Consider the following 12,175-nt stretch of genomic DNA (forward strand, 5'->3'; position numbering starts at 1 on the left):
AAAACGGGAAGGTCCGTTATGCAATAAAAGGATGGCAACACCACCCTAAAAACAACCCCTTTGCAATGAAGTTTAGTATTATCCAATGCTTACAGAGAAGTCTGATTTTCGGGGCAGATTAATGCAAATGTTTCTAGCCTCACGAAAGGGGGGAAACAACAGAGCTCATCTGCTTGTTTAGTACAAGGAATTTTACTGGCACAAACAATGAACTGCTATTCACTACTGTAGAGACGCATCCACTTTCCATTGCCCATTTTAGGTTGTCAAGCAAACAGATGAGGTAACAGATCTATACTTACCCTGGTGTGGGTACGAATGTGCATTTTTAATCCGTCATTTTTGCTGAAAGCTTTATCGCAATAAGGACACTGGTAAGGACGTTCACCTGAAAATTAAGATAACCAAAAGCATCATCATTAAGCACTATTATATGTATATTCCTTTTCATCCACTGAATTCAACACAGCATAAATAAAGTTTCCAGATAGTCTCCTGGCCAGGCAATGATAAAGTCCAAAACTGCTTATCTTTCCCAAGATTGCTGAATTACATGCTATCAAATCATAGGCTCAGGTTTTGTTTTTTAATATGGACTAAGGATAGAAAATACCAGCTAACCACAACAGAGAAGCACAACATATACGTATGTCAAAGGGAAGCATGTTTCTGTGATCAGTTGTTTGTTTATTATCTTTGTGTCTTGCCTTTTCTTCCTTTCCACTTTATCTGCAAAATAATCCTGGGAGGTGAATGAAACTGAGAGTCATTGATTAGCCCAGTGTGAGTTTCATGGGCAAGTTGACACTTGAATCCAGACCTCCCTAGTACCAGTCAAACACCCATTTGCTACACTGGTTCTTAATAGTTAATGCTCAGTTTATGCAAAGAAAGCCATCGTGAAAGATCCATACATTTGGCAATAGCCAAATGGTTATGACACGCTTACACAGAACTGTGCCACACTGAAGCTGTTTATGTAGTACACTCTCTCTCTTTTCTCTCCCTCTCTGTACAGGCGCGCGCGCGCGCGCGCGCGCGTGTGTGTGTGTGTGAGAGAGAGAGAGAGAGAGAGAGAGAGCAAGCATCTAAACATTAATGTACTCACACACATTGCACATTAGAAGCCAAAGAACAGACAGACTGGGCATCATGCAGAAGAAGATCAATAGGAGAGCACCTCAATGCTGTCTTAACAAGATTTGAATATGTCTATCCCATAATTTCGGTGAGAACTTTGATGACTAGGGTGACTTCTATTATGCTAAGTTTATGGTCACTTTTACGGATGGTCATTAATGGTTCCCAAAATACAGTATGTTCCCTGACCCTACAGCTGTTCCCAATTACAGCCATCTGGGTGTCACCATCCAATTTAATTACCTCAATCCATTCTATTCATGTGTCTCATTTAACAAAAAGCAGATCAGCTGGATGTTACTGCTGTGGACCTGTTGCCTTGTTTCTACTAGATTTATTTAGTGCATTAGGGCCTACTGTACCCCACTCCATCCAAACTGTGACTGATCTGTTTAAAATGAATAACCTTATAAAATACACCAGTCCAAGGCATTGACAGTACAGAATCTCAGAACTTTTTTTCATAAAAATACAAGAAAAAGGTCAAAAGTATTGTGCAACACTGTGACAGGACTGTTGTTGAAAAGAACTCTCATATACCACAGTTCATCCAACTCAAACCACAATTTAAATTTAACTATAAAAACATAGGGGTCAGGTTAGGGATATGTGATGAATCCCTTTTGCTGGTGTGAATGCACTAGATGCTCTGGGTTCAGCTTTCCAGACTCTAGTCCATTTTGCAGCAGCCCTCAGCTCCGTGCCTGATGAGCACACTCCACAGTCATGGGACACTTGTAACAGGGCCAATGCTTCCTTCACCCATATGTTTTAGCAATGTCCAACAGCTGTATACTTTTGGAAGTAGGCTATAATACAGATAAATTTTGTATTGGAAAACTCTTTAACATTTAAGGATGTACATGTTCTGCTTAACAATCTCTCTGCTTCTTGGAGGTAAACTGATTTTCTACAGTCTTATGACAGCTAATCAATTGATATTACAGCACTCGAAGGATAAACTGCCACCTGTGATAATGCAATAGTCTAAGAACTTTTTGAAACTTTCAGCCTTTGAATGGGTGCTATTTAGATGCCACATGCACATGGAAAAATATAGTGATAGCTGCCTTGCCTTTGATGAAACCAGTGCATAATTAACACTACTGACAGTAGTATGTTTCCTTGTATGCATGTATTACATAGGCATACAAATTTGTTTTATTGTGATAATGTTTTTTCTGTTTCTTTGTTTTTGCCCACTTTTAACTTTATATAAACTGCCCAGAAAGCCATTTGGATATGTAGTGGTATGAAAATGAAATGAAATGAATGAATGAATGAATGAATGAATGAATGAATGAAATTCTATAGGAATTTATTGCAACTGATATATCTAAATTTTATGGAATATAAACTATTTCTATGTTTGTTTCATTGTTCTGGGAAAGTCACATTTTTTAATTTAAAAAAGGTCTTTCATCTTGTTCTTCCATCTTTCACATCTACAAAGGTAACAGATAAAAGTTGAAATAAAACCAGCAATCAACAATCCTTGGTTGCATCACTGTGAACCTAATCACTGTATTACCTACATTTACCTTAGACAAATAGAGCAGAACAACTGGGAGGTCCTATTTCATGAAACAGATTGTTACCTACTAATCAAAGAATGTGATATATACTACTGAATGCAATCACAATGGATGCAACTGACAAAAGACAACCAAACCAGATGATTGTACGCAGTTCAAGAACTACAGATCAGCAATTATGACCAAATAGAGCAATCCATTTCAAACATTCTCATTTTTATAAGCCAGAAACTCTTTGACTTGGAAATATTTCCTGTAGAACAACTACTACATTCAGGGCTTCTTAGAAGGATGAAGTAACATCTGGGTTGAGAGATTCAAGACCCTAATGCCTTGTGGTCTCCATCCAGAAGACAACACTTGCTTTCTCTGTAGGTTTGATTCTGTTTTTTATTATTATTATTGCCATGGCTGAGGAGCCAATGGAGCGAAGCCACCATCTGTGGGATTACGACTGAATACCTCTAAGAATCCTCCCTAAAGTGTCATTGCGATAGTAATCTTCGCTCAGTGTTAATTTGAAATCCCAAGTCTACTAAAATATTCAATAAAACCATTTTAGATGTATCTCTGTTTATCATTCACTTAATTTTAAGATACGATTGCTTAAGGCATAATCCTATGGAGCTGCCTTTAGCACTCCAAACTCAGTGGATTACCACTTTCTCATTGAGGATGGAAGAACTGTCACCCCTGTGCTTTTCCTACCCTGTGAAAGACTTAGATGGTTGATTTTGTTTGCCTAAGCTTCCTGAGCCTCACATCTGCCTTCCTTGCTACATAGCACCAGCATTGAAGTTGGTGTTGCAACTTCTAAGCTGCAGCTGGGACAGAAATAATTGTACTGGCTGCAAGGGTAAGGGGATAGTATTAAACGTTTGAAGTCTCAGACTGAGTCTGCAAATTCAGAACTGGGACTCCAAATTTTCCTATGGCCAACCAGATAGCAGCTCCTATCCAAAGAACTTAGGAGTCTAAATGTCTGCACATAGGGGGTTCTAGCAGTTTAGATATACTTCAGTGCTGTTGGGAATAAAGTTACTTGAAGAAACAACAGAAAAACTCAGTGGTGTACTTGCAAAATGAGGTTTGTTTTTCCTTTCCTCCCACCCCAATTGCCCTTCCTCAGCTCATTAACTCCGAATGTAAGGATTTGGACAAATATTTTTAACATGGCCTGCAAGCTGTCCCAGTGCTCTGATTTACTAATTTCACATCTGCTTGAAACATGACACTATCTCTCATGACCCCCAGTGTCACCAATCCATGCTGTCATCCTTTGGACACTGCAGGAGCTGTTGGGACTCAAACATTTAATTAATCCAGTTGACATTTTTATGTTTTGAGGCTTTTGCATTTCAAGGGAAAAGTTTGGAAAGGTTTGCAAGCAGATGAGTGCTGAAAGCTCAGTGCTGAGACTCCTCCCTTCATTCTTTGTTTATAGAGAAGAATTCATTTTCAAGGGACTGGCTTAAGGTTTATGTGAAAACTGTTTATAATGTCCTTCCTAAACTAACCTTAATGTTAATAGCACTTGAAGGATACGGCACAGATCCTAAATTGCTCCCTGGTTCACTTAATCAAAGGCAATATTCTCCTCATTCAGTAGCTCCCTTCATCATATTCCAGCTCCTTCCCAAGGGATGGCCAACCTCCAGGAGAATATTTTTATGAACTGCTGGGAGAAGCCTCATTCCATGGATGAAAATATGTTCTGTTTTGTTCTTGGGAGGAAAGCTAGGATCTAAACCTATTTGCTTAATTCTGGTAGAAGATTATTCTGTTCTCTTACCACAAAATGTTAAGCCAAATGACCTGCCTTGGACCAGCTAACATACAGATGACCTAGTCTGCATATCACAGAAAAAAATTCCTGGATTGTTTAACTCAGGAGTTGTGGGGATGAGTGAAGCATGTGTGATTGAGTTTGCAGTTTTTGCTTTTTAATTAACAACCCAGGAACACCCCATTCCAAGGAGGTTTTGTATTGGCCCAGGATTTTGGGTTGTTTAGGGGATAGATGTCATTTATCTGCAGCTAGGCTTTGACACTAAAGAAGCATATTTCCATTTATCTGTAAATCACATTTAGGACTTGAGCACAAATTTCTGAGCCAGCTAAGGCAAAGAGCACAGCCTGCTCAGTCACTTGGCCATCACACAGCAGGTGGTACATATTCCTTAAAGCATATTTGGATTGCAAATCAGATAATATTTCCAATATTACAATATACAGTCATGCATATAAAGTATATACCCAAAGACTGCATATCAGATCTTCAGTTTCTGGTTATCTACAAATGCGTAGTCATTGATCATTAAGGGACCTGATCTATCTGCCATCAATTACTGCTCTCAGCATGGCTGAAATTGTAGATATGTAAAAGCTTGTCTAAATCTAAGAAAGGACAGATCTACTAAGTATAACACTTTCCAATTTTTAATGTACAAATCCATAAAAACTCAAAACGTTACAAGATAAAATAGCCTATCAATCCAGCATAATGTATTGATATCATGATAATCCATGAATCCGTTTTCGCAAAATGAGTTACTGAAAAGCATCCTAGTGGTGGTAGTGATTACATTTTCAAAAGCAGCTCCTGCATCCTTTCTGCAAGATGAGCAGAGAGAAATATCAGTAGTCTGGGCTGCTACTGATTTCTCAGATTCCCCAAAAACTTTCTACCCATGCCCATGCAGAGCATTTTATTTTTACAGATAAAAAACAAAAGGTTACTATTTATTATTGTCTTTAGTATCTTAGCCAGACTAAGAGGGCAACCCCCTGTACATACATAGGAGTAAAGCCCCAGGTTTATTTTCCACAGGTGACTATGTACCCATCCATTTTTACTTAACATGGCTGTCATTTGCAGATACAGGCATAGAAGTAGCTACATGGAACAAATGGACCACAGGCAGCTCAGCTGAAGAAATGAGTTCCTCATCATGTACATAAGTGACCCTATCCTCTCCCATGAAGGGTGGCAGAATGCAAATCTCTGGCGTTGATCTGAACTGCCCAGGCAGGACTGCTAAATAAACTTCCATGAGCAGAGACTCACCTCCTATAATGCCAGTGCCAACTTGATGGAAGACTATACATAGATGACAACACATGACAACACATAGGTATGGCCAGAAAGAGTGAAGCAGGGCTAAGCAAAACAAGTTAGCAGTCTCAAGGATGCTTGTAGTAGGGACGGGGGAGGAGGCAGACTCTTTGTCTGTTCAGTCACAGATAACAAAAGGTTTCCTGATAGATGTGTTCATCTTTGATTTCCAAGATTTAATATAGTAGCTGTGAAGAAATCCTGACAAAAATGTGCAAGCTTTCAAGATCCCAGGTATCTTCTTCAGGAAAGATGAAACAAAAAGGCATGGGGCAGGGGAAGGATGGTGGTGGAAAAGACTATATAGTCAAGTCACCTTGTGTGTAAATGATGGTTGAGGAAGGTTCTGCTGCCCCTGCTAACAAAAGAAAGAACAGGATGCAAAAATGTTGCAACTTACATTTTGGGGGAAATAAAGTCCAGCTATTCTTACCTGTGGTTTTTAGCCTAGTAAATGCACTCAGGCTCCTTTTGCCAGTGAATCACAGAGAAAAAAATTGTCAGTCTTTCTATTAGCATAGCAGGAAGTTATTTTATTTGCTATTAATTTTTAATTAATGGCAGTTGAAGCCAATGTGGGTCAGCTGAGCCCCAGTGTGGCATGGCGGTTAGAATGTTGGGCTGGGGATCCAGGAGACTGGAGTTCCCACTAGGCCATGAAACTCACTGGATGACCATGAGCTAGTCATTCCCTCTCTTCCTAGCTCACCTCACAAGGTAGTTGTTGTGATGTTAAAAACGGAGTGGAGGAGAACTATGCAATCCACCTTGGGTTCCCTTAAAGAAGAAAAAAGGAAGGATAAAAATGTAATGCAATTATAGTTGTAGGAGGTGAGCCAAACTCCAGTCCCTCATATAAGAGACACCTGCGTTAGTGAGTGTCCATCTGAGATTGTTCTGTCCAGCAACAGCTGTTTCTCCTATGAGTGTTGAGAGGTCTCTTTCTCAGCACTCAGAACAGAAATGCGAATGAGGCCCAAAACACACATTACTTTAACTCTGTGCCTGGCAACTACGCCTTTTTACTGTGGAGTAGGTACAAGGAACCTGATCTACATCTTAAAAGACTCTTGCGTTAGGGTACCGATTCAAGTCAGGGTCCTGTACTGTACTAGACTGAAATTTGAAGTAATGTTTGTGGAAAAGTCTAGATAGATTAGGAATGCACTGTAAAATGGCAAATCTAAAAGCCAACAGGTTTGAAAGAAATGTCCTTTTCACAATCAGATAAATTCAATGGTCAAAACATCTGCCAGTTTAAGGCCAGCATTAAGAGAGAGACACAAACACCCAACTCCAACTGTCAACTCACCGAATAAAGGTATGTGCCAACTGACAGAATAAAGTTGTGGGATAATTGGATACTTATATAAACTGTAATTTAGTCTTGTTCTTGACTGGTTTTACTCTGCTGCTTTTAAATGATTACTGAGTTTAACCTGTCCTCATTGTTCTACTAAATGATTACTGAGTTTAACCTGTCCTCATTGTTCTACTGTATCAGTTGCATTGGGACTGCAGAAATGAAGGGAAGAACTCTAAGGAAGGGCTGTAGTTCTAGTAGCACATATGATTTACATGGTAGAGGTCCCAAGTTAAATTACAAATGTGTGATGCTGGGGATTCTGTTCTGTTTAGATGAATCAGTTTCTGCAATGATTATATTCTGGTACGTGGCAGTGGATTTCAGCTCTCCCCCGCCCCGGCCCCCGGTTATCTAAAATTATTCTGCAGTATTTGCCAGCTCTAATAATTCCGCAAACTGTTCTTTGTTTGTTTGTTTTTGTGGAACACTAATTTGTGTAGAGTTGCTTTTTTCTTGGCAGTTTTGGGCAGGTGCATATGATTGGATGTCCACCTGTCAACTATGTAACTCTACAGACACATATTTTTCTCTTATAAATATATATGTCAGTTCATCCTCTAAAACCACTGCTTGGTACTTCTCAAAGTACCTATCAAGTTCATCCTATCTTTCATACTGGAGGAAAACTGACAAGTACAGACAGGTATGGAGTATGACTCTGCTGAACAAAGTATTATGTAAAAAGGATGAAACTAACAAGGGTATTTAGAAGAATAAACTATGTCCTGTTGGCTACATGGCACAAACAAACCTGTGATCATGAGCGCTTGTGCAGGATTGCTGGTTTTAAAAAAATGCAACTCAATTTGCACAAACTTAAAAGATCACCCCAAACTGAGTTTGCTCATACTGTCATCATTAAAAACAACAAACAAACCAGAGTCCATGCATTGGCTTGACTCACTAAGGACGGACTTGACACCAGGGTGAGGTAATAGAAAGAAATCCAGCAGAACCAAATGAAAAATCTCTATTAAGTTTTCATTCTGCAAATGAAATTTTCATACAACCCGAGGGTCAGTCACTGGCTTCTCAAACAGTTCTGGGAAATATGCATCTGAAATAGGTACAGAACAGCTTTTCCCAATCTGGTGCTCTCCTATTATGTTGTACTGCTGCTTTCCACATTCCCAGATAGCATGGCCAATGGGTGAGAGAAGCAGCCCGACACATCTAGATGGCACCAGGTTCAAAAATACTCATGTATTAAACTTTGATGAACTAGTGGCTGACTCTGCATAAGACCGTTACGTAAGAATCAGAGATCCTTGCCTTTCCAGTAGTGGAAGATCAGCCTGCCCAACCATGAGCCAGAGATGAAGGATCTTCCAGCTGCTGGTGAAAATTGCAAGAAGTGGCTTTATCCAAAGCCCTGTCAAGCACATGTGGGCAGGGAAGAAGGGAGAAGCAGCTGTACTTTTGCTGGTGGTTTTCCATTTGCAAGATCTTAAAAAAATAAAATAAAGCAAAACACACATTCCTTCTCATTAGTCTTGTGAGGGGAATGTAGCCTGCACTAGTTCCATTGCTGTTATAAAATTGCTGATGATTCCGGTGTATATTCCTATAGAAACATACCTCTCCTGACACACACATGCCTCAACATCAGAGTTCCAGCAGTGAACTACCAGCCATAGAGGTTTCCACAGTGGCTGGAAGCAGTGTTCTGGAATGGGATAGTGGCCCCTGGAGGGTGACGAGTATTCTCCACCCAACATATAGAATAGTCCTTGGAGAATGTTCTAGGGGGAATGGGAGTGCAGCCTAGGAATATAAGCAAGTGTCACTGTCAAGGCAGCAAGAATCTATTTACTGCATTCTTTTGAAAATATAACTGCATGAGATACAAGGTAAAATCTGAGTTTTCTCTCTCGTCTTTCCACTCACCTCTTCTACCGAGATTTCCTTTAGTTCAATGAATGTGGCTGCAGGTTCATCACAACACCACAAAGAGTGCTATTGGTGAATTTTTCAGAGCAATTAGTTATCAGAAGCTAAGAAAACATCGGGCAAACTACAAGCCAAAAAAAGGGAACTATGCAGGATTAATCCTTGCTACATTTTCCCGATATCTACCAAAAAAAAAAAAAAACCCCACACACCCTAAATTAACGGAGGTGGGCATATTAAGTCCCATAAGCTACACTTAGACAGCCACTGCTTTTCCACTTATACCTTTCTTTCTTGAAGGAAATGCATAATCTAGGAACAAACCCTCTATGAACACGTATGTGAGAGAGACAGAGGCAGAGGATAAGTGAATGATCACACACGGCCTCCACAAATTACTGAAACCCAGGACCATGTGAGTACCAATGGTTGCAGGGGTATACCCTAAGCTGGGGGTTCAGACTATTACTCTGCTCTAATGTTGTACTGTGAGTTGCTTTCAACATGCTATTAAACAGATTTTCTATATGGAACTGATTAAACGTAGTTGAGGATTTTTTTTCTTTCATCACTCTCAAACATATCCTTGCTGATAAAGGAATCCAAAATAAAAATATTAATCCTCAGTTCTGAAGGCTGCTGAACAGAATGCATCCTAAATCAGTCTGAGGGAGGACAAGAAACCTCAACAATCCAACACTACCATAAGTCAACAATGCTGGATCATAATGACAGCCATGCTGCAAAACCAAGGTAATTCTCCTGGGCTGGAGGTCATGGGAGGTGAGGGAGAGAGGGCCATCTGGATCGCGCATTCAACACCCCCTGCCAGGTGATCAATACAGCAGTCCAGAAAGGAAGCTGTAAGAGAGTTTTTCTAAGCAGAGATAGTGTGAGGTGATGACAGCTGGCCAAAGCAAGTATGAATGGGCAAAAAGGTGAAGATAAAGGGAAACAACATAAGTTTGAAAGATACTGAGAACCATGTCCCTTTAAACAGTATATGTAAAAATAGTTGTTTACATGGTTAACCAACTGAGAAAAGTTGATTGGACTTGTGGAGTATCTTTTGTAGCAGACACTGAGAAGTTTCTTTTGCTGGTTCGTGCAAGCTAAATGTTAGCTGTTTCTTCAAAGAGAGTGAGAGAAATACACAATTTGATCCTCTGTTGACTGAAGACAGTAGCACAGTTCCTCTGGTAAGTAAATCCAGCAGCAGTTGGTAGCACTTTGTAACATTACACATGTATGATCCATTTGCCTGTGCTTGCAAGGAATGTATATATGTGTGATCAAGCTAGCCAAACAGCCCTGGAAACTTTGAGGGTATGGAGAACCCAAAGTGATAAAAATGGGGGCAATACTTTGCAAGCAAAAACAGGATAGGAGAGATGGCTTTTAAGGACGATAGCAACTTTTTAGAGCAACTGAGGTTTGGCTAAGGATTTTCGGTCATTTCATTATGCAAACCTCTTGCTTATAAAACGCTCAGTGAAAAAAAGGAAACCATAACATCCAAATAGTGTTCAGTTTTGCAAACCAAATAGACATAAATCATCCAAATGAATTCCAGCTAAATGGTGAGCTTGAAATATATTCTGGCTCAGAAAACAGGGTTTGGAGAGTGTGGTCATTACAAATTCTTTCATGAATTTGCAGAAAACTGGCATTTAAAGGTCTTAAAAATAAACATCATGAAGTTGTCTAACACTAAAATCTGGAATTACAGCAATAAACAAACAAACAAACATGAATTTAAATGTAATACAATCCTGGTTCCATTAAAGTTAATGCATGGTTGGCTGTTTACTACAGCAAAACAGGACCACAAATTTAGATTGACTTTCAAGAATAAATAATGTGAAGGCTTCAAAATGTGATAAAGATAAGTAAGCCACTTGGCACTTCTCAACCTAAATATCTTCATTTGGAAATAAGATATTTACTTTAGAAATACGTATTCCTTGCTTAAGCTAGGAGGGCCTCACAATATATTTTGGGTACAAATAAAAAACATGTTATTCATACTTAAGCCCTTTGATTTCAGCGGGTTTAAGCATGGTTACTTCTGTGTTTAATTGTGGTCCTTGTGTTTTTAAATGTGATGGAATCAGTGCTTCTCCTCTGTCTGCCCCAAAAGAAACATTAAAATGCCTGACCCCTATGAACCCAGTACTGGTTCTCTTTACAGATCCTCACAATCATCAGCCTATTAGGTGTTGTAATTCATTTGATCTAAAGAAGTCACTAGTAATCAGGCCAACCATCCTTTGAAAGAATGTGTCTCTCTCATCCACTAGTAGCAAAGCAACCGGAGGCTGACAGCTGCCTGAGACTTTACAGGTACTTTTGAAGATTTAACTGTCATGGGGAGATAAAATAGACAATGATGTACAACTCAAAAGGGTTAGGAATGCAGAACTCTGTAACTTTGTGGCTTATTAGAATGAAAGCATTTTATAGACAACAGATCCTTTTAAAAGAAAAAAAAAAGATCACTCTTGTTTTGTTTAAAAAAAAGGTTGCAGTATGATGGCAAAAATTAATATCCAGCAGGAGGAGACTACACCCAGGAAGAAAAGAAAAGGACAGGAGAAAATGGCTTTAGCATGACGGAAGGTGCAGTCCAATGCTCTCCATGATCAATGCATATAATACACCAAATGCAGACACACACCCCTCTCCTAGTACCTGAGCCTCATCTAGAGCGGCCATTTTCAGCCACCTAGATGAAGCATCACAGAGGGGAAGAAAGGGAGGTCAGGGCACTATTTGGGTTTGACATAAGCCTTTGGACCCAACATCCTCCTTTCTGCTCCTCCTTTTTCTTTCTCTGTGAGATCAATTTGTGGCTGCAGAGAGGCAGCTGGCACAATTCGTTCTGCATCAACTACAAGAAGAAAGGTCTGAGGGTTCTGAATTCAGATTCATATCTCTGAATAATTCCATAGCTCTCCAATATCTGAAAGTGACAGGACTGGATAATTCCATTAAGCACCTTATTCCAAGAACTTGCTTTAAAACAACTATCTATAAAACCAATACATTAACATGAATGATAATTAAATTAATTTAGCCACATTTCCTATTTTGAAAGATGTCCAAAAGTCTCACAAACTTACATACTTA

At 39.5% G+C, this 12,175-nt stretch overlaps 1 protein-coding gene across 2 annotated transcripts in view; it reads right to left on the reverse strand.

The window, feature by feature from the left end:
• PRDM5 (PR/SET domain 5) overlaps positions 1–12,175 on the reverse strand; it is a 92,360-nt gene that overhangs the window by 22,084 nt on the left and 58,101 nt on the right. For both annotated transcript variants that reach the window (XM_044429543.1, XM_044429542.1), the window contains exon 14: positions 303–388. In XM_044429543.1, the coding sequence (XP_044285478.1) occupies positions 303–388 (86 nt within the window). The remainder of the gene's footprint in view (positions 1–302; positions 389–12,175) is intronic.

Source organism: Varanus komodoensis, unplaced genomic scaffold (genome assembly GCF_004798865.1).
Source record: "Varanus komodoensis strain SLA01 unplaced genomic scaffold, ASM479886v1 scaffold2, whole genome shotgun sequence".
Classification (NCBI taxonomy): Eukaryota; Metazoa; Chordata; class Lepidosauria; order Squamata; family Varanidae; genus Varanus; species Varanus komodoensis.